We start from the raw sequence: 23,971 nt of genomic DNA on the forward strand, positions 1-23,971 counted from the left end.
GTGACTCCTGCACCACTTTATGAATCCACATCCCACATACAAACAATATAGCCTCAGTTAATGAGCCCTGTAGTGACAAAATGATGAGGAGTATACCGCAATGGTCATGACCCAAACTCCCCTTTCAACAATGAGCTGGAAGGTAATACAATCAGAAGTTGCACTGCAAATTCCCCAAGCAAATGAGCCTGGAAGTTATAGAAATCACTGAGGAGGGGCGCCTGGGTGGGTTAAGCTGCTGCCTTCGGCTCAGGTCGTGATCTCAGGGTCCTGGGATCGAGTCCCACATCGGGCTCTCTGCTCCACGGGGAGCCTGCTTCCCTCTCTCTCTCTCTCTGCCAGCCTCTCTACCTACCTGTGATCTCTCTCTGTCAAATAAATAAAATATTTAAAAAAAAAAAAAGAAAGAAATCACTGAGGAGATGGTGTCACATCAGCAGCCAATGTTGATAATGGACAAGGTTATATAAGAGTTTCTTTACTTTGTTTATGGCAAATGAAGCATGAGATACCCATAAGGTTTCAATTGAGATTCCAGGGTTTTGGAGGAGCTGAGATAAAATACAAATAGAAATAAGGAAGGACACCCTCTCCTATTCCTTCCTTTGTGAAGGCTCCCTTAAAGTTACAACAATGGTGTTCAAATGTATTGTTCATATCAGGGACTAGAGGCAGATAGCCTCAGGCTGTGGCCTTGCACTGGAACCAAATGTTCCTCCACAAACAACTCACCGAGTTGCATCTCACTTGCATTATTTCCTTCCAGAGACTGGAGGAACGGATATTTCTGCACACTCATCAAGACTGGGAGAATATTTGCTCTTATATCAGTTTTCAAAATTGTAGCCTTAATATGGCTTTGGCTCATTATTCTTAGAGTCCCTTACTCAGACCTATATCCCAGCAATGCCATTTTCATGAACTGCAGCTGACAGCTCACTCTTTTGAAACACAAACTTGCCAAAGTTCTAAAAGCTTGCTGGACTAGAGAAGATAGAGGACGCCATGGGGCAAAACGCCATAATCACATGCTGCCATCACATTCTTGTGGGCAATTCGTATGCCAGAATTGCACTCAGCTTTATCATAGGATTCAAGATAAGTCTTAAGGCACCCACATCAGTTCTTTCCAAACCCTTATGTTAAAAACAAAAACAAAAACAAACAATGAATGTGTCCAGTTCTTTGGCCTGAAGAATCTACTCACCTCCCTCTCCAGTATCACTGTGATAATACCAGACAGGAACAGGCTTCTGGATTTGTCAGTATTTCTAGAATGCCATGGAACTGCAGGATTTAATTGCCCACATTTCTCCTCTAGCTTCTCATGAGGCTGCTTCCTTTCTTCTATATTCAATCAGCCCTCAAGTTTTCTTGAAACCTGCCTTACCTTTGCTGTCATGGTAGAGACTGGCCTTTCTGACTAACATGGTATTAAATCAGCTGTCAGCTTCACTTTGTTTCAGAGATTCTAGACTCATAAAATGTGATAGCCAGAAAGTGCCTCATCCAGCTCAATTCCCTTACTTTAGAGAGGACATGGTGATTGCTAAAGTCCTAGAGGCTGGTAAATTGTAGAGCCAGAATTAGAAATAAGATTTCTTGACTCTCCACTAAGGGCTAATTAGTGCAAAATGAGGTAAGAGCTCTGACTTTTTACCCAGGTAATCTGTAAAATATCTTTTCTTATTTTAACCCTCCACTATTTCAACAAAGGGGATAGTATGGTGGCCATGCTATGCTGTGGTGATGACTTTTTGTTCTATAGATAAAAACATAACTCCTCTTTCCAATCTCTCATAGTTTTGCATCCATGCTAGAGATCACTTCTCTCATCTTCTCTAAAAGACTGCACAACTCAGGATGACTGCTGTGTTACTTTTCTCTGGGCACAAGTCAAGTGCTACAAAAGGCGATGTCTCACAAAAAGGAATTTGCCACACTGCTCCTTCTTCATGATGCAAGGGTGAGGTGCAGCTGAATTTAAGAAACACATGCGTGAAACAATATGATAATTATCTTTCTCTGATTGACTTGTTTCACTTAGCACAATACCCTCCAGTTCCATCCATGTCGACGTAAATGATAAGTATTCATCCTTTCTGATGGCTAAGTAATATTCCATTGTAGATATATACCACATTTTCTTTATCCACTCATCTGTCAATGGACACCTCAGATCCTTCCACAGTTTGGCTGGTGTGGACATTGCTGCTTAAAACAGTGCAGAAGATCATAGGAAAGGGGAGCGGGAAAACTGAATGGGAAGTAACCAGAGAGGAAGACAAACTATGAGAGATTCTTAACTATAGGAAGCAAACTGAGGGTTTCTGGAGGGAAGTTCGTTGGGGGGATGGGGTAACTGGGTGATGGACATTAAGAAGGACACATGATGTGATGAACACTGGGTTTTATATGCAACTGATGAATTATTGAACTCTACATCTGTAACTAATGATGTACTATATATTGGCTAATTGAATTTAAATAAAAAAGAAAGAAAGAAATGATAATGTAAAAAAAAAAAAAAGAAAAGAAAACAACTTGAGATGTCTCTACCAAGTTTCCTGCATTCATTTATTTCTCATTGTAGCAACAAGATAAACAGGTATAATTTCATGTTTAGTGAGTTACAAATGTACAAATGGAAGTAAGCCCAGGAACCTTGAGCATATCTATAATGCAAATAAAACATTTTTCTTAGCGTGGATTTTAACTTTAGATGATCTGAGAATAGCCACTCCAGGCCCCAAATACCATGACTGATGTGCAAAATGCATTTTTATCACCCAAAGTACTTACAAACCTAAAAATAAAATATTTGAATTCAAATACTTTAACCAAATTGGAAATACAAACAATATACCAAGAATCACCTTCAGCTATCTGTTCTCCAAGCAAAAGGTCAAAAAACAAAACGATGAACAAAATTAATCCAGAAAAGAGAAGTTCATCCAGAAAAACTAAAATGCCCATCAAAATCACATCTCTTCTTCTGATTCTTGTTCTCGTTCAGCATTTTTCAGGAGTCCAACTTCTGAGGGGCAGAACCTCTGAAGTCGAGATTTAACCAACCTGAGGAGAATGAAAGGTATCTCATGTTATACTGTTTAAGAAAAACCCAGAACAACGTCTATCTATAATACAACAAACTCCAAATTATCTGTGCAAATGGGAGAGGCAATCCAAAAAAGAAAATCACTTTTATTTGGCTTTGGAGCTACCTGAAAACTTTTTGTGGATTGAAGCAGGGTATAAGTAAATAGGTACAATCAGTTTTTATTTTATTTTTTTTAAAGATTTTTTTATTTATTTGACAGACAGAGATCACAAGTAGGCAGAGAGGCAGGCAGAGAGAGAGAGAGGGAAGCAGGCTCCTTGCTGAGCAAAGAGCCCAATGCGGGACTCGATCCCAGGACCCTGAGATCATGACCTGAGCCAAAGGCAGCGGCTTAACCCACTGAGCCACCCAGGCGCCCAAGTACAATCAGTTTTTAAATGTACAACATGATTGTTCAGGTTTCAGAAAATGCCTAATCATTCATAGCTTTGATCATTTCTAAAACAAACAAGAGAATCTTTGGGTGGCAGCAAGCCAAGATGAAGCCAAGTTCAGCCGAGAGCTTTTCCATCAAGTCCACACCTAGGTATGTATTGCAAAAAGGAGCCCTCTCTTGGAAAGTGTATAGAGGCATCTCCTTCCCCGTGTCAAGCCCCAAGTCCAGTCCTTCCCAACGTGTGCCTTCAGAGGAGTGATTTTGTGCAGTCCACGGACTGCTCAACTGCATGTGGTTGATGATCTCACCATGTGAGATCCATGGTGAACTAGGAAGTTGGAAGAAGTGCCTCCCCCAATGTGACTGTTTTCATAGATTAAGAGATCTGTAGGTCTGGGGGAAATCAGAGTATCATTTTTGACCCTGGAAGATACGAAGGTTTTTATTCCCAGAAACTCAGCAGACTCTCCACTTCTCTGATGTAATAAAATCTAAGCAAAGCTTTCCTGTGCATAATTACTCGTAAAGACACAGTATTACGACCATGTTGATAGAACACAGTTAAATTCCAGAAGTACACAGGAATGCACAAACAAATTTGATACACCAAGTCATCACAATCATTCTCATTTTGTGAAAAGCCTCACCAGCCTATCTGCATCGCTTATTTTCTGCCTCCTTTTTTCCAGTGAAGGTCTGGCCTTCCCCCATAAAAATGCAGTGACTTTATTGTGCTCTGGATCCTACGGGAATATAAGCTTCGTAAGAGCAAAGACTATCTTATTTAGTGCCCTACCGCTAGCCAGAGCCTAGACCAACTGGTGCATAAGAGTGGCTCAACACACATCTGACAAAACAATGGCCTTTGGAGCAATCTGCCAGGAGTCCACATCACTCACTTGTTCACAGAGGTTAATTCTTCCGTCACTTTTAACTCAGCATTAGCTCCTCCAATATACAACAACTGAGTAGTACCAGTAACAATTATTGACTCATCAAGATCAAGGAAACCAATTGAAATAATTTGCCTTGATTATTAATTGACTACTGATATTGCTTTCAATGTCCTCAGCTCTTCAAGGCACTGCTTTCATGAAAGACTAATAGGCTTAAACAATTTAAAGGCGGTAACAGTGTTTGTGTCATATCTCGTTGCACAACCTCGATACATGCTCAATGAAATGGATTAACTGTTAATTCAGTAATTAGATACATTCCTGACGGCTCATGTGGAAATTGAAACAAACATATGGCTACTTATTACAAATTAATTGTTAACACAGGCCCTTCCTGTTTCCCACTCCTCCTTCATGGGTGACTCTTTCTGTTTCCCACGTCTCCTTCCTGGGTTGCGTCTGCTGTTACTATAAGCTCCCAAGCTGAGACATGTTCAGGCTCTGTCTGTACCCTGTAGACCTGGGTATTGGCACATGCATAAATGGGTGTTGGAGACAGATTAAAGGCTGGAATGATAAAGAGGAAGTGCAAATAATTGCTAGTTCCTGGAATGATATTAGTCCAGGATACTAAGGTTAGCATGAGTGAGTCTGAGGTTGTGCTCCCATAGGCTTTCTTCAATTAATAAGAGAAAGAGCAGAACTGAGACTCGGGGTGTACTTCCAGAGTCCATCTAGAACTCAAACTTCCAGAAGGCAAACTGTCACATTCCTGGGATTTGGACATCTCTATTTTGTTCTTCAAAATGAGTCACCTGGATTATTGCTTAGGAAACCAACCTGAACATGGGCATACTTCTCTACCCATAGAGAGGGGCTTTTGAAATATTTCTATGAATAGTGGTGCTTAAATATGAAATATAGTAGAATATTTAACAAAATTTCCAAACAGGTAAGTCTCTCTTATGAATTGTTATTTCAGAACTGCAGGTATGGGGCTGAATGAGGCAATCTTTGAACCTTTATTCTGGAAAGCTGGGAAGTACAACTTCATTTTTCTGAGATTTGGGGGGTTGTGGTTCCATAACCCAGTTTTGTTTCCATCGTGATCTTTGCACTTTGTCAAACAAATTCTCATATAATGTCCTAAAAATTCATCACCTGTGACTGACTTAGAAACTACTCCGGTCAAATCCTGAAAAATAGATTGTCAAAACTCCTTATGATTATACAACTGAATTAGCCTGCCATGTGACCTCACTGAAAGTCAGTACTGAATCTTCATTATATTGTTTAGGTTATTGCTTAAGTTTATATCAACATACCTCACAACATGAGCTCCTGTTTTTATATTTCCAAGAGCATTATGAGAGCAACACTGAAAAGCATCTGAAACATGATTTCCAAACCAACAAAGCCCATATTCATGTAACTCTGAAGCAGATCTATTAAAACAGTAAATAAATGTTTATTGAGTACCTACTGAGTAAATGGAATGCCATTTGATAGAATGCCAAGATCTGTGCAAAACATGAAAAGGGTATTTTCCTCAAGGTGCTACAATCTAGCTAGCAGGTAAGGCTGACATGAGCTAACAGTAAAGATAGATTGCAATTGCAAAAAAGGGTAGTAGTGACTAAAGTGCTAGAAAACTCATGAAGGGAGATGAGTCTAGAACAGTCACAAAGTTTTCATAGAAGAGATAAGCATTTAATTTGGATATGCCGGGTAGAGGGGATTAAGTGGTCAAAAGGTAAAGGCTGAGGAAGTCAACATGGACTTTATGGTTTCTAGAAAACTGTAAATGGATAAGAGAGGTCTGAAGCTTTTTGAAACAGGAAGAGACAGTAGTCTTCTTTTGACTCTGGAAGGGAGCTGACATGAGCTAGAGAGGCTCCTTGAATGCTGCCATTATTCTTGGAGGCTTCCCAGCCCCTAATGAGATGAGGCCCAGATGTCAGCCTAGAACAACAGAGGAAGAAGCCAAGTTTCACTCAGTGGCAGAGCCAGTCTTACCAACCATGTGCATGCTTTGGAGGAATGAAATAGGACTAATAGAAATCAGTCAATGAGAAGCTAGAATCTGCTAGTACCCAAAGCACTTAGACCGCTAGAAGGAGGTATCTACAGATCAAAGTAAACTGACCCAAAGCCTAGCAGAGACATCTGGAGCTAACAAGAAATGGTTCTCTTACTTAGAGACCCAGCACCAAAGCTGCTTCAGCAGTGAAGCTCAAAGAAGCTCAAGGCAAGAGAGGTGACCTGGGAGAGAAGAGTAGAAAGCTACTTTTTGAAGAGGCTGAGACCCCACTGAGCCTAGAAGCAGTTACCACATTTTAGGAATCCAAAGAACTTACTAGACATATACTGCCCAAGATGCTAAACATTATGCATTTACAGATATTTAAGTTAATTAATATTAATGTGCCATTAGGCACATGTCAAGTGCTCAGAAACCATAGTCAAGTAGCTCATGGTCACCAAAATGAAGACTGCAGATATAGAACATTTAGGTCAGTGCTGAAGTCTGAAGAATTAAGTGTGGATCCTGCATGCCTAGTAGCTGGAACTAGCCAGACCCAATGTGGCTTGGTATTAGCTACCTTAAAGACAGGAATCATGTTCAGCTCCTTCTGTTTCTTTTCATCCTTCAAGCTAAGGCATAATTTTCAACTGCGAGGAAGCCTCCTCTGGGCTCCAACAGTACTTTCTTCTACTATTTCCACCTACTGCACTGTATTTAAATTGTCTATCTCTGGTGACTAACCTAATAAAAAATAATAATAAAAAAAATAAAAATAAATTGTCTCTCTCTCTTCCTTAGGGTCTATACATTATGTCCTTTGTGATACAGAAAGAGGAGGAGGGGAGGAAAACAAGAAAAGTAACAAAAAGGACAAAATCAAGGAGAAGAAGAACCTCCACTGTGCCCTTGTTATGTCCTAAGCAGTGTAAACACCTATCTCATTTAGGTACTATTATTATTCCCATTTTGTAAACAATAAAACTGAGACTTAATGTGGTTGCATAATTTGTCCAAAGTCATATAGACCTAGGAATACATATTTTTATCAATCTGTTCTATTGCTCTTCATCCACTGTGAGACATTGTATTGGGGTCTAAAAATATGATTTTTCCTTTTTTATGATAATAAATTTTCTTTTGAAAAATTTGGTTTTTCCATTGACTCTTACTTCTAGAAATATTAGAGCAAATGTCAAATTAATCATATACTCAAATTTAATGGGAGACATAAATGTTGGTCAAAAAATGACACCAAGCTTGTGAATTGTTATGATTAATGTACATGTAAGCAAGTGGAGGGTTCCCTGCAGATATGGAGAAGACTATCTGGAAAAAGAGACAGCATATACAAAGAGACAAAGGCACAGAAAAGTGTGTTGAAAGGTGACCCACAGGTCAAAGACACAGCTGAGACACAGTTGAATGAGTCTAACTTTAAACCAGCATTTATTCTTTCAAGGGGGATTTTCTGATTTTGCAGATAATTTTCTGCTGCATTACCCTCTCTTGTGGAATACTAAGGAATGGAGTCCCCCTTCAAATCTAAAGTTCAATGCTTTTGAGTCTTGATGATCATATACCAAGAAATAGAACTTACATGAACAAAAAAATCACTAACTTACCAAGTGACAAAGGCATAAACCATTCCAACAACAACAATGTTTAATGCATAATGCCAACAAAAGCATATGGTGAGAAACATGATGTTGTCATGATCCATTGCATCCCATGCAGGAGCTCCACTGGGGGGATAAAGGACAAAACCAATCTGTAATTTAAAACAAAAAACACATATTAAAATAATCAGCTGCATTCCCAAAGAGAGTATATTTCAAAATGTTTGGTTCTAAGATTAATCTTAACTAAGGTAACTCCAATTATCTGAGATGTTACAGATAAGACATTAGGTCTTACTGCCTGCTTTAGTAATACAGATAGCATCTACCAGGTCACAATTTTGGGGGAAAAAAAAGTGTTAAGGACATTTGAAGAGCAATTTTCAAAATATAAATAGTAATCATCTCTGTGGGTTAGTGGACTTTCAGAGAATGTACCAGATTTCTAAGCTGTGCAGTTTCACTCAGCTATTTCAAAAGTGGAGTACAAAGACGTTTGTAAATAAATAAATGCTCACAACTAACATTATATTCAGTGATCAAAGATTGAAAGCTTTTCCCCTAAGATCAGCAACAAAAGGAGGGTGTTGGATTCACCACTTTTATTCAACATTGTCCTAAAAATTTCTAGCCAAAAATTAGTCAAGTAAAATAAAAGGTATCCAGATTATAAAGGAAGAAGTGAAACTATCTAAATTCACAGATGATATGATCTTATAAATAGAAAACCCTAAAGAATCCACACACACAAAAAAATCTATTGGAGCTAATAAATGAATTCGGCATACTTGCAGGACACAAAATCAACACACAAATTCAGTTATATTTCTATACACGTCTAATGAACAACACAAAAATTAAATTAAGAAAACAATGTTACCTACAATAGCACTGAAAAAAATAAAATACTTAGGAATAAATGTAATCAAGGAGGTTTAAGACTTGTACACTGAAAATTACAAAACATTATTGAAAATTTCAAGACCTAAATAAATAAATGGAAATACATCTCATGTTCATGGACTGGATGATTTAATATTGTTAAGACGGCAATAACACCCAAAGCAATCTACAAATTCAGGGCAATCTCCATCAAAATCCCCATGGTCTCCTTAATATCCATCCCCCCACTCACCTCCCCTTGGGCGATCCTCAGAGGGCACGTGATGTGATGAGCACTGGGTGTTATATGCAACTGATGAATCACTAAACACTACATCAAACACTAATGATGTACTATACACTGGCTAATTGAATTCAAATTTTTAAAAAATCCCGATGGTCTTTTTTTACAGAAATGGAAAGCTGATCCTAAAAATCATATGTAATTACCATGAACCCAGAATAGCCAAAACAACCTCAAAAAATAAAAAGAAAGTTGTAAGACCCATGCTTACGGATTTCAAAACTTATTATAAAAACCGCAGTAATCAAAATACTGTGGTATAGACATCATGAAATACAGATTGATGAGATAGAATTGAGACTCCAGAAATAAATCATATGTGTGTAGAAAATCCATTTTGACAGAGTTCCAAGGCCATTCAGGGGGTAAATCAGTAGTCTCTACAACGGTGCTGGGACAACTGGATATCCACATGCAAAAGAATGGATTTGGACCCTTGTCTCACACTCCATATAAAAATTAATTCAAAACAGATCAAAGACCAAATATAAAACTAGGGGTGCCTGGGTGGCTCAGTGGGTTAAAGCCTCTGCCTTGGGCTCCATCATGATCCCCAGCATCCTGGGATGAGTCCCACATGGGGCTTTCTGCTCAGCAGGAGACTGCTTCTCCCTCTGTCTCTCTGCCTGCCTCTCTGCCTACTTGTGATCTGTCTGTCAAATAAATAAAATCTCTAAAATAAGTAAATAAATAAAACCATAATACTCTCAGGAGAAAAGCTTCATGCCCTGGAATTGGGGATTTCTTCTTAGACCCTACACCAAAAAATACAATCAACCAAACAAAAAGTAGATAAATTGGACTTCACAAAAATTAAATAACTTTTATACATCAAAAGACACTATCAGTGACTCTTAATCTCACAAAACAAACTGAGGGTTGCTGGGGGGAGAGGGTTTGGGAGAAGGGGGTGGGATTATGGACATTGGGGAGGGTATGTGCTTTGGTGAGTGCTGTGAAGTATGTAAACCTGGTGATTCACAGACCTGTACCCCTGGGGATAAAAATATATGTTTATAAAAAATAAAAAATTAATAAAAAAAAAAGACACTATCAAGAAAATGAAAAGAGAGCCCAAAGCATGGGATAAAATACTGCTGTGTCATATATCTGATAAGGAATTAATATCTACAATGTATAAAGACCTCCTACAACTCAACAGCTAAAAGACAAAAAACAAATATTTTTAAATGAACAAAGGAGATGAAGAGACATTTCTCCAAAGAAGGTATGCAAGTGATAAATAAACTCATGAAAAGATGATGAACATTGTCACTTATTATAGATATGCAAATCAAAGCCATAAGGAGATACCACTTCATACTCCCTAGGATGGTAAAAATAATAAATAACAAGTTTTAGTAAGAATATGGAGAAATTGGAATCCTTGTAAATTGCTGGTAGGAATATAAAATGGTGCAGTCACTGTGGAAAACAATTGGTCAGTTTCTCAAAAAGTTAAATGCAGCATTAATTATCATATCACCTGGCAATACCATTCCCAAGCATATACTCAAAAGAACTGAAAATAAATTTTCAAACAAAAATTTATAAACAAATGTTCATAGCAGCATTATTCACAGCAGTTGAAAACAACCCAAATGTCTGTCAACTGATGATGAATAAACAAAATGTGGTATATCAATATCATGGAATATTGAACCATAAAGTCATGATGTACTAACATGTGATATAACATGGATGAATCTTGTAAACATTATGTTAAGGGAAAGAAGGCAGACACAAAAGGTCACATATTGTATGATTCTATTTACATGAAATATCCAGAATACATAAATTCATAGAAACAAAAAGCAAATTAGTGGTTATCAGGGGTTGGGAGGAGAGTGAAAGAGAATGATTGCTTCAGGGTACCAGGGTTTTCTTCTGGGGTGATGAAAATGTTTCAGAACTGAATAGCAGTGATACTTGTACAATATTGTGAATGTCCTTAAATGGCACTGAATTATATACTCTAAAATAGTTAATTCTGTTATGTAAATTTTACCCTAACCAAAAACAAGATAGAGAGAGAGAGGGAAGAATGATGGACAGATGGCGGGATGGGGAATGGACATAGGTCAGGTCTCTAGAACAAAATGAAATATAATACCCAGATAATTACAAGGATAATTGTATGAATGTCCACTGGCTAACTAGAACTGTAACGGTCAGTTACAGTGGTTGGGAGTTTTCCTGACAACTGCCTTTAAATGATGTATTATTACCCCCACTTTAATGTATGATTGTCTTCATCATCCAGGTGAGAAAATTGGGTGGTTTTATAATCTGCCTAGGATCACACATCTAATAAATGAAATTTTACAGGAACAACAACAAAAAAAAAACATTTAGTCCATAGTTATGAGTGAAACTTTAATTCCATTTCTGTTTGAAATTTCACATAACCTGAGTAAATTAGGAAAAAATAAGACTTGGATCTTAATCACTTGTTCCTATTTCCCATTCTAAAGAATTCTCTTTGTACCACCCAATATATGTATCATTAGGTGTGGGGCACCTTAACCTCATTCATGCACATAAACTACACAATAATTCTCAGTCCTCATCATAACCCCAAGAATAAGATATCATTATCCTCATTCCCCTCCTGCCCTCCTTTTGAAGCAACTTACAAAAGGTAACAAAGAAATTGTGTCAAGTAAGTATCTTTTTTTTTTTTAAGATTTTATTTATTTATTTTTCATAGAGAGAGAAGCAAGAGCAAGCACAGGCAGACAGAGGCAGAGGGAGAAGCAGGCTCCCTGCCAAGCAAGGAGCCCAATGTGGGACTCCATCCCAGGACGCTGGGATCATGACCTGAGCCGAAGGCAGCCGCTTAACCAACTGAGCCACCCAGGCGTCCCTCAAGTAAATATCTTTAAGGGAGAGTTGAGTGTAATGAACTATGGACCAGCTCCCCAGTTCTTACCTACTGGTCCCACCAATGTCCTTCCAATGCCATCCACCCATCTTTCCCTGCTTGGGGAGTGATTTGCTACAGCTCCCAGAGATAGAGGTTAGCAGTTGTTGCGAGTTATGTTGTGTGCCTCGAAAGGATATGTTGATGTCCTAATACTTGGTGCCTGTGAATGTGACATTATTTGGAAATAAAGTCTCTGCAGATGTCATCAACTCGAGATAAGGTCATAGTGGATTAGAACTGGCCCTAAATTCAATGACCGGTGTCATTATGGAAGGCCATGTGAAGACACAGGTACACAGAAACACACAGGTGTGGCTCTGGAGGCAGAAGCTGAAGTTACGCTGCCATAGGCCAAGGTATGTCAAGGATTGCTGGCAGCTCTCAAGGAGAGAGGCATAGCACAGATTCTGCCTTTGGGCCCCCAACATACTGACACCTTGATTTCAAGACTTCTGGCCTCCAAAAGAGTGAAAGAATAAATTTCTACTTGAAATATAGAATCAGCCACTACTCTCTCATTGGGTATCCTAATTTGCTTCCTAATGTAAAATTCTAACCAAAAAAAAAGGTCTGAAAAAGATTTTTTTTCTTGCTGTATCTTCTATGGCATTCCTGAATATCTGGTTTTGACTAGTTTAATATCACATTTAAAATGTAAATAATTATCTTCCCTAATATACAACAAGCCAGGGGCTCGTTTCCCATAGGTTAAAGTTTGAATTTCCTAGTGTTTTATGTCTTATACTCCAATCACTTATTTTAACACTATTAGTCTTAAACAAGTGTTTGATCTACCATACCAGACTTCTGACCATTACTGCTTAGTTGGGTCTTTTTGACATCTCTGAATGAACTTTTATCTTTTCTTTTTTTTTTTTTTTTCAGTGTTCCAAGATTCAGAACTTTTATCTTTCTTAAAGGTAAAACAAAGTTGCATTTACTTAGGCTTAGGATCTGGGAAGTCATGGGAGGAGTCCCTGGGGCATTAATGAGGGGTGGGTGATGCATGAGATACTGGTCAAAGTAATGGGAAGTAAAGACCACAGAAGTATCTTCCTCCTCCACAAGGGTCTCTGCCTCAACTCGGACAGTGATGGGGAGGAACTTGGAAATGACAAAGTGCAAAAATGAGCTTTAAAAATACTCTCCCACAGGGGTGTCTGGGTGACTCAGTTAGTTAAGCATCAGACTCCTGATTTTGGCTCAGATCATGATCTCAAAGTTGTGAGACTGAGTATTCCATCCTGCCAGGACCCCTGGTCTGGGCTTGGTGCTCAGTGGGAAATCTGCCTGAGATTTTCTCTCTCTCTCCCTCTCCATCTGCCCCTCCCCACCCCTCTCTTGCTCTCTCAAATAAATAAATAAATCTTAAAAAAACAAAAAAGTATTTTCCCACAGTTTCAGATAAACCATGTTTCATGGAATGAATGGGCCTGAAGGAAATCTTTTTCCTTTTTAAATTGCATGATATGGATAGGTTTTTGAAGAGAGCAAAATGGAGTCCCTCATGTCAAGCAGGAGCTAGGCAGTATGGCGGGGACCCCAGAACTGATAGCAAGTAGAACCAGAGGAGGTCTGCAAGGACCCAAAACCAATTAAATCCCTTTAAAAAAGGAAGGATTTTGGCAGCAAACTGTCAGACTCTTCAGATATGAATCCCTCTCTGTCTCACCATTTCAAAACAGCAGCTGCTGTGGAAGGCTCTGCCCAGTGGATCTCCAAACAGAACCGAGATCCTTCACTGCTTGAACATAAGCAGTTACGTGTGGAGAGCTGACACGGACCAAACCGAGGTCGACAGAGGCCTTATCTCAACTGCCTGCCCACAGACTGACATCGAGTTTGGTTCGTTAACCTCCTACACCCTTTTGTTATCTTGCTTGTTGTGTGATTTGTCTTGTCCTGCTTTGTGTGCTGTGTAACAAGCCAAGTTTAATCACACGGTGAAATGTCATTGAGTTTGGAATCCCGAACCTGCTTTATCATTGTGATTTAACTTTGCTTCATGATCGAATAAAGCGGACATTGTGGAAAGACACAACTCCTGTGTGCGCCTTGACGGTCTCTGAGAAAACATATCTGACTGTAATGAGCTTCAGGAAAGAAACCATTCTTAAAGATTGGGAGCGTCGTTCTCTTGAAGTTTGCCTGTTACCCCATCATTTACGTATGAGTTATAAAAAAATGGCCAATCTGAACATTTGCCTCACTCATTTCCCAACTTCTTTATAGTTCCAAGAATCTAGGTGTGCTAATCTGTCTACATATTGTTTATGCACTAGCATTAACCTCCTATGGACAAGTAGAGAGAGAAAAAATATGGTGAAAAGCAATTCACGATGTCCTATTATTAGTTTATAACAGAGTTTTGGCCATAAACATTCACTTACCACACATAACATCAAAATAAAAAGCAGAATAAATTCATCTATGTCTCCAGACATTTTTGTTTCAGAGGAATCTGAGGGTGGAGAGAGGTACTACAGCTAAACCTTCATTTCCTGCCAGTATGTGTGTTTGTACTGGTATTAAATGTTCATTTTTCTTTAAGTCTCCAAACGTTATTTAGTCTAGCCACCAGGTAAAAAAGGAAACTAGTCTAGACATACTCATAGATGGAAAAGATTTTTAAATAGTCACAGATTTATGCCCAAAGATTTTTAACCCCATAGCTCTTTCCTAGAAAAGCTTTTGGTAAAATGTGAAAACATTATTTCTCTGCCAGAAGGGACATTAGGTCAGCCTATTCTCAGTTGTGACAGCCCATGCTTCTTCCCTCAGATTCTTAATAAAGCATTAATTATTAATGGAACACTAATAGCTTGCCAATCCCTGCGATAACCTCATCCCAAGTTTCTGCTTTCTGATGATGAAATATCTCCTCTAAGAAGTCATCCCCTATTAAACCACATTTACCTTTCATCTCGGGATTTCCTTACATCTATATGTACATATTAGAGTATGATTTACCAGTGTCTATAAAATATAAGTTCACTAATTGGAATACATGTTTTTGACAACACGCCAAGCTTAGGTAGTCAACAGAGTAAAATGGAAAGAGCCCGGGACTTGGGGTCAACCAGACCCACATTTAGATGCTAGTTCCATTACTGTGTGAGTCTGGGATAGTCACATCATCTCCCAGAGTCCTATCCATAAATTTGGGATGGTAATACCTAACTTCCAAGTCACTGTGAGGACCAAATTGAAACAACATGTATGAAATAGTCCTGTAGAGTCGTCGGCACATCATTGTTTCTCAATAATTAGTCATTTCCTCTCCTTTCTGCTTTTCATATATTTCTCAAGCTCGTTACTCATTAGGCTGTAAATTGCGTTAGCATTAGCACCTGCTGTCCACAACAAGCAATGGCCCAGAATTCCTACATTATGGATATCCAGGTGTGTGAGGAAGATGGCCACACCCCACTTACTTTCCAGTCGCTCTGCCAGCACTCCCACTAGGGCCTCTGGGCTACTCAAAGAAACATTACCTCTCAAAGATCCACAGTCTCACTACAGGTGGCACATCAGAAGGAAGTCCCTGATTCTGGATCAAAATACCCCATTAAAGAGAAAAGAGTACAGATGGAAACACCAGATGCCTTCACTGGAGGCCCCGACTCACCTGCCAAAACCAGCTCCCCTGAAGCAGGATAAAGCTTGTCCGAAGAAGTTCCACAGTGATATTGGTCCGTATGAAGAGCTCCAAGAAGGCAATCAGGCCTGCCACAAAGACGGCCAAGACCAGCAGCTGGTGCACAAAGATGTCCAGCATTTCCCGGCCATGAGTGTGATTGTACAAGACAAAAGCTGATAGAGAGGAAAGAAACAGTTTCTCTTATTCAGTGAAACCAAGGGACATCTACCATTTCTTTCTCTCTGTCTCTCCCTCTGTCTCTCCCCAACCCCACAGAATTTTACACACACACATGCACACACACCAATTTGTCCAAAATATCAAGTGCTCTCTGCTTCCCACAATAATGGAAACCTCTAGTATTTTTTTGGAGTCCTCACCACTTCTTTTTTTTTTTTTTTTTTTTAAGATGCTATTTGTCAGAGAGAGAGTGAGCACAACCAGGGGGAGAAGCAGTTTCCCTGCTGAGCAAGGAGACTGATGGCAGGACTCAATCCCAGCACCCTGGAATCAGGACCTGAGCTGAAAGCAGAAGCTTAACCCACTGAGTCACCCAGGCCTCCCAACATCACTACCTCTTTTATTTATTTATTATTATTATTTTTTAAGATTTTATTTATTTATTTGACAGAGAGATATCACAAGTAGATGGAGAGGCGGGCAGAGAGAGAGAGAGGGAAGCAGGCTCCCCGCTGAGCAGAGAGCCCGATGCGGGACTCGATCCCAGGACCGTGAGATCATGACCCGAGCCGAAGGCAGCGGCCCAACCCACTGAGCCACCCAGGTGTCCCTATTTATTATTATTTTTTTAAGATTTTATTTATTTATTTGACAGAGAGAGATCACAAGCAGGTAGAGAGGCAGGCAGAGAGAGAGGAGGAAGCAGGCTCCCTGCTGAGCAGAGAGCCTGATGCGGGACTCGATCCCAGGACCCTGAGATCATGACCTGAGCCGAAGGCAGCAGCTTAACCCACTGGGCCACCCAGGCGCCCCTAGCCTTGAACCCAACATCACTACCTCTTAAGAATAAGGATCGATCACTCCTTTTCCCTTTTCCTTGTCTAACATATCATGATTTTTAAACTATATTTCAAAGCATCTTCTATGCAGGAGGATGAATAGTAAGGGGGATGGGACAGGAGAAAGAGTTAGGGTGAACACACAGATGAATGAAACAGCCTCGCCTAAAGGAATTCAGCCCATTGGAGTAAGCAAATACATATATGTACAAATCATAAAAGAGGACTTTGCTGGGTATGAAAAAATGCTCTGGAAGCTCCCAAGAAGTAGTAACTACCTATATTTTTTAATCCCATGAGCAGATTCCAGCTTTATCTTCAACCTTTTCATGTACATGAGGAGGAAAAGATGTTCACTCAAAATATGGTAAGACCCTGAAATACTGAGAATCTTGTCATTCGTTTTCGATGCCCTTCTTTTAGCTAGCCTTTGTTCTCAGAGAGGGGTTGGCAAAAGTCCTTATATTCAGATATGGGAGGGAAGGTGGACAGTTAGGAATTGGCCCCTCCTGAAAATCTGGGACTTTTTTAGTTCTTTTTTTTTTTTTTTTTTAGATTTTATTTATTTATTTGACAGACAGTGAGAAGGAACACAAGCAGGGGGAGTGGGAGTGGGAGAGAGAGAAAAACAGGCTTCTTGCTGAGCAGGGAGCCCAACGAGGGGCTCGATCCCAGGACCCTGAGATCATGACCTGAGTTGGCAGATGTTTAACAACTGAGCCACCTAGGTACCCCATGGGCTTTTTTAGTTCCATAATCAATCTATTCCTTAAAAATACAATAAATGAAAACAAGTTACTAAACACCTGTTTTCCCTACACAGTAAAAGGGACATCAACTGAACAAAAAGTATTTTTCATTAACCTTTCAAAAATAGGACCTCCTATTTTTAGTGACTGATTTTTGACTCCACTTATCATGTCATGGTGAAGCTTCGGTATATCAATATGAACATAGCTAGATAGCAGGTTAGTAGGTTGCTGTGAGTGGTCTCCTTGTTTCAGGGTACTCATGCTACAGGGTGCCTGGGTGGCTCAGTGGGTTAAAGCCTCTGCCTTTGGCTGAGGTCATGATCCCAGGGTCCTGGGATCGAGCCCTGCATGGGGCTCTCTGCTTAGTGGGGAGCCTGCTTCCTCCTCTCTCTCTGCCTGCCTCTCTGCCTGTCAAATAAATAAATAAAATCTTAAAAAAAAAAAAAAAAGATACTCATGCTTCACTACCCTAAACTCAGTTTCACTTGTTTAAACAGAAATAATAATTCTCTCCAGGATAACCTAGAGATAAATAACCATGGCAGCTGGTTCTTTAAGAATGATTTAAAATGTGAATAAAGCACATCAAATGATGGTGCTTGTCTTATTTTACTGTATGAGTCAGTAGGGAGGGAAAATCCTTGGCATCCTATGCAGGACATCTAAGGATCTCCCCATGGCCCAAACAGATGGCCCAATTGATCAAGGCAGCACCTAGACACTAAAGGAATATTATTGTACAGGCCTAGACAAGTGTCCAAGGATAGTGAAACAGGAACATACTCACTTATACTTACCCTCCACGAATAAGCCATTCGACAACATTAACTTGGTTAAGGAAGTGGGAAGTGAACTGATGATAAAACACAAGATGTTCGCCACACCCAGCAGCCCAAAGAAGAAATACATGGTGAAATGATGCCAGCTCAAGAGTTCGACCCACTGGCCCTCTTTATAGTCATATAAGGCTAGGTGGGGCCCACCAGGAATAAACTGCTCCCCGAGCATGCCTGCAAAGGAGATATCACAGTTTTAGCAACCCTTTCCATGACTTCACAAAGAAAGCAGGAAGAAACTGAATGAACCCATGGCTTATTCAAATCTAATGTCCTTCTATGATGCTGATTGTTCTTTCTGGGCTATTCCTTAACAGCTAAGTACTGGTGCTTTCAGTTCAAACACTGGTTTGGATGATCAACATTTAGTCAAAGATAACCAATTTAGTCAGACAGCTAGTTATTTCAGATCTTCAAAGTTGATCATTTCAGTTCTTCATAGCTCCATGACCAGTTCCACTGATGGTCTTAGTTCCCATTTTCATGTAATGACTAGATAAATTGTACAAAGGCTGATTACTTCCTTCTGACACACCCTACATCTTTGGATAGCATCTTTGGGTAGCTACCACGAAAAGGAGAGTTGTGCTTGATTCAGAATCAAAAGACTAGGGTTCAGCTTTTCCTCAATTAAGGATAACTGAGAAAACACAGATTATAGCACACGGTCTGGTCAGGTACAGAAACAGTAAAACTTTCTTTAAAATACTGCTGTATGTGTCAATCTATGGAATCTGGCAAGGCAATTCCTCTCTTTGGAAATGGTTGCTCTGTAATTTCATGTCCATAGCAAAGACCTATTGCCATGAATAAAGCATGAAGAAATCTAAAGGGAAAGGAGAAAGTTCTGCTTTTCACAAAGGAGAGGCTACCAGGGAATTCTAAAACCACAGAAAATTTTCTCAGAACCTTATAGTCAATGAAAAGTCCTTAGAAGTCATCTGGCCTAACTTCCCTTTTCAATTTAAGAATAATGCAAAAAAGGATGAGTATATAAAGTAAGGTCTTCTTCAGCCTGACCCCTCTGTACAGTCCATCAGCAACAACTTACAACTAAGGCTTTCCCACAATAACTTGGTTATTTTGGCATCATTTTGAAAAATGGTTTCTGATAGAGTTTACTCTTTCAGGCATCAGAATAAATATTATAAAACTAGTTCAAGGTTCCAACTAATTCGATAAAGGAAAGTCACGTTGAGTGGTCAGGCAAGTTAATATCTATGACTGACTCATTAAGGAATAGCCTTCTGTATAAACATGAAGTGTCCCCTTCTAACAAACTATAATCAGATAGAAGTTACAATTAAAATATGTGTTCAGAGATTTTTTAATAAAAATTCATTTTAGCAATTTCTTGATTTGATATTTAATTTTCTCTTTGATGTAGAAATACCCAAAAGGAGAAAACAGAACACAGAAATGGTACACTCACCAGTGATGGCCATGCCAATTAATACAATTCCCTCAAAAATTTCTATTCGATGGAATAATGCTTTGGAGCCAAGGTAGGAAGTCCTTTTGTGCTTTTTGAAGGCATACTTCAGAATGCACTTGATGGTCCACCAAATACCCATGATAATGAAGAAGGTTCCAGGGAGGGCATGACCTTTGAAATTCCCCATGTCTACCAAAATAAGAACATATAGAAGATGAAGACATTTTGTTTCCAGAACTTAGCCAAAACATCACTCACTTTCATAAAATACAGTATTTTCTGATGATAGTAGATATACCATTGATTTAAGAGGAGTTGATATTACTGTCAATCACTGCAATGTCAACAATACCAACAAGGAAAACATGCATATTCATTGAACGCTTACCTTGTGCTAGGCACTATGTCAAATGTTCTGCACACAATCTCTACAACATACAATCTCTCCATTTTCAACTGGGACACGGGTTTAGACAGGTAAGTGAATTGCCCAAATCTCACACTATTAAGCAAGAGTTATGTTTTCAAGAGGGAGTTCAAGGATTTCTTAAATGATAGCATGTGCAACACCATATATTTACACTTTAAGCATATTTGGAGGAAAGTAATATGAAAATTTTACCTGTATGTTTAATACTTGAAATGATATAAAATTGCCTATAATTTTTTAAGTAATTTCAAAGTATCAAGCATTGAGTATACAAAAGAGACCATTAGTGCTCATCAAATATTCAACCATTTCTCCAAAGACTTTTCCTAGCCTCTTCAGGTGAATCAAAACCATGTTTCTAAACAGTATGGAGGTGCCTCAAAAAGTTAAAAATAGAGATACCCTATGACCCAGCAATTGCACTACTAGGTATTTACCAAAGTGATACAAAAATACACTCAAAGGGGTTCATGCACCCTAATATTTATAGTAGCATTATCAACATTAACCAAACTATAGAATGAGCACAAGTGCCCATCAACTGGTGAATTGCTAACAAAGGTGTGGTATTTTTTTACAATGGAATATTACTCAGACATCAAAGAGAAGGAAATCTTGCTATTTGCAACCGTGTGGATGGAACTAGAGGGAATTATGCTAAGTGAAATAAGTCAGTCAGAGAGAGACAAATACCAATGATTTCACTCATATGTGGAATTTGAGAAACAAAACAGATAAACATAGGGGAAGGGAAGGAAAAATAAAATGAGATAAAAACACAGAGAGAGGCAAACCAAAAGAGACTCAACTATAGAAAACAAACTGAGGGTTGCTGGAGGGAAGGTGAATAGTGGAATTGGCTAAATGGATGATAGGCATTAAGGAGGGCATTTGTTGTTATGAGCACTGGGAGTTGTGTGTAGGTGATGAATCACTGGATTCTACTCCTGAAACCAATCCACATGGTATGTTAACTAACTGCAATTTAAATAGAAACATGAGGGGCACCTGGGTGGCTCAGTGGGTTAAGCCTCTGCCTTCGGCTCAGGTCATGATCCCAGGGTCCTGGGATCGAGCCCCACATTGGGCTTTCTGCTCTGCAGGGAGCCTGCTTCCTCCTCTCTCTCTGCCTGCCTCTCTGCCTACTTGTGATCTCTGTCAGATAAATAAAGAAAAAATCTTTAAAAAAAAATAAATAAATAGAAACATGAGAAAACTATTTTATCCTACCTAAAGAAACAAATAAAAACCATGATGGCACTTGTCATTTCCAGGCTGAGTGAGTTAGGGGCCTACATGACTCCTTTAACTCACCTGTCCCCTGTCATGGCAACCTTTGCATGGCTTATCCAGAACATAGTGGATGGTCAACCAGTCTGCTTCAGATTAATTGTGCTAAATTAAGCTGGCTTAAAGAGCTTAATCCAGCCTATCCAGATGGATACCAAGCCAAATCAAACTGTAAATAGTTTATACAACTCTTATGTTTACATGGTGCAGCAAATAATAAAAAGAACTATCCTCCATTTTTGGTCAGTGCTATAGAAAATCAGTCTTGAATCATGTGAGCAGCGCTTTGTTCACAAGTACTGTACCATCAACAGAATAATGAAGAGAGAATGCAGAATCCTCTTAATGAATCTCACAGTAGGCCAGACATAGGAGAACTGATGAAAGGAGACTTCAGGTTTCCTCTGGCCTAGCAGAGAGCTTTATCTCCTTGAGTGGGTACTGGGCATCTCAGCTCAGGAAAGACCCCTTTGGGTGACTTCCACATCCTTCACAAGTGTGAAGTTTCAAGGGGGAACTTTGAAGTTAACTCAAACAGTATGAGTCTCTTAAATTTCTAGTCGAACCCCCTGGCAGACATTTTGGCATGCCTCTAAATCAACCAAACCTTCTAAGAGACTCCAACTCAATATAGTTGACTCTTGGACAACACAGGGTTGAACAGCTTGTGTCTACTTAGATGCAGATTTTTTTTTACACATCCTGGAAATGTATTTTCTCTTATGATTTTCTTCATAAAATTTTCTTTCCTCTAGCTTACTTTATCATAATAATAAAGTACATGATATATATAGCATACAAAATATGTGTTAATTGATTGTTTATATTATCAGTAAGGCTTTCAGTCAACCATAAGCTGGTAGTTCAGCTTTGGGGTAGTAAAGGGTAATCCATGGATTTTTGACTATGCAGGGGGTTGGTACCCATGTTATTTAAGGGTCAGTTGTATATCACATAATGCCAAGTGCCCATTCTTGTCCTCTGACTCTAATTAGGGTTGTGTTTTGGGGCATGTCCATTAACCTCTCAAAGCCTTAGTTCTTAATAAAAGAAGGAGGTGGCCTAGGTGACACCTGATGTTCCTTTCTGCTTGAACATTCTGTGATTCCTCATCCTAGCCATCATATTTAGCAGTGTCACTGAGTTCTCCTCTTTGCCTTGGCTTATGAAGCCACATGGTGTTAAAATATGCTTTTCTGTGGGATTGAAAAATACATCCAGACTGTAAATTATTTGTACTTTTCTGGAGAAGAATTTGATAGGTCTTAAGAAGATTTGAAGGTTTTATATTTGTTGGTATAGGAAACCCATTTCCAGGAAGCTATCCTAAACTTATTAACCAGAAATACAGGCACCAAAATTAAAAATATACATTATCTAAAATCAGAAGAAGGATTTAAAAATTTTTTACAGCCACTTAACCCACTGAGCCACCCAAGGACCCCTACAGCCACTTAAAATAAAGTTTTCAAATAACTTAAGTGATAGGGGCTATATTTAGTGAAAAGAATAGCCTTTTTCAAACCTGAGAAGGGGCTTTGGATTCAGGCTGACTAGAACTGAATCCCAACTTTATCATTTACTAGCTAAGTGACCTGGGCAAGTTATTTAACTTCTCAATGCCTCTGTTTCCTCTTCTGTGAAATGGGACAAAGAACAATAGCTAACTCCTAAAATTAAAATAAGTTCCTCTAAAGTAAATAATCCATAGTAATAAGCAAGCTCATGTTATCCTCAACTCACCTCAAACTACTAAAGTAGAATAAAAGTAAAATCAAATGAGGAATTCTACTTGGACAAAACTGCTGAAACACAACAAGCATCTACATAATTCTCTTGGCAGTCATGCATGTACTGCTTGTAACATTTCTCCAACTATTGTCTTAGAAGGTTACTGGAATCTTCTGTAGTTATTTAATTCCCTGACTGCATTTAAAGAATGAACTTCTTGAAAGCAAGAAGAAAGACCATAAATCTATTCTTTCTATCCCCCCCCACCATTGAACCTGGATAGCATCTTATACACTCTGAAATTCAAAACTAACAAGAGTAACTAAGTCCTTCTAATAAGGATCATATATTTATAAAACATCTCTACTCTCATGTCTCAAAACTTGCTCATACTCAACATATCCACAAATTGAACTAATCATCTTATCTACCCACCCACTACCAGAAAATAATTTTCCCCTAGTCACTGATTTTTTTTTTTTTAAGATTTCATTTACTTATTTGAGAGAGATCACAAGCAGGCAGAGAGGCAGGCAGAGAGAGAGGAGGAAGCAGGCTCCCCGCCCGCCGAGCAGAGAGCTCAATGTGGGGCTCGATCCCAGTACTCCAAGTTCATGACCTGAGCCGAAGGCAGCGGCCCAACCCGCTGAGCCACACAGGCGCCCCATAGTCACTGATTTTGTAACACCAC

The 23,971-nt window shown here is 39.1% G+C and overlaps 1 protein-coding gene across 1 annotated transcript in view; it reads right to left on the minus strand.

Moving 5' to 3' along the window:
- Positions 1–2,552: 2,552 nt before the first annotated feature.
- TMEM45A (transmembrane protein 45A) overlaps positions 2,553–23,971 on the minus strand; it is a 67,243-nt gene continuing 45,824 nt past the window's right edge. The window contains exons 2-6 of the mRNA XM_059388146.1: positions 19,827–20,018; positions 18,356–18,568; positions 15,776–15,960; positions 8,042–8,187; positions 2,553–3,075 (exon numbers count right to left, since the gene is read on the minus strand). Of these exons, the coding sequence (XP_059244129.1) occupies positions 2,982–3,075; positions 8,042–8,187; positions 15,776–15,960; positions 18,356–18,568; positions 19,827–20,016 (828 nt within the window). The 5' untranslated portion in view covers positions 20,017–20,018 and the 3' untranslated portion in view covers positions 2,553–2,981. The remainder of the gene's footprint in view (positions 3,076–8,041; positions 8,188–15,775; positions 15,961–18,355; positions 18,569–19,826; positions 20,019–23,971) is intronic.

The sequence above is a fragment of the Mustela nigripes genome, chromosome 2 (genome assembly GCF_022355385.1).
Source record: "Mustela nigripes isolate SB6536 chromosome 2, MUSNIG.SB6536, whole genome shotgun sequence".
NCBI classification, from domain to species: domain Eukaryota; kingdom Metazoa; phylum Chordata; class Mammalia; order Carnivora; family Mustelidae; genus Mustela; species Mustela nigripes.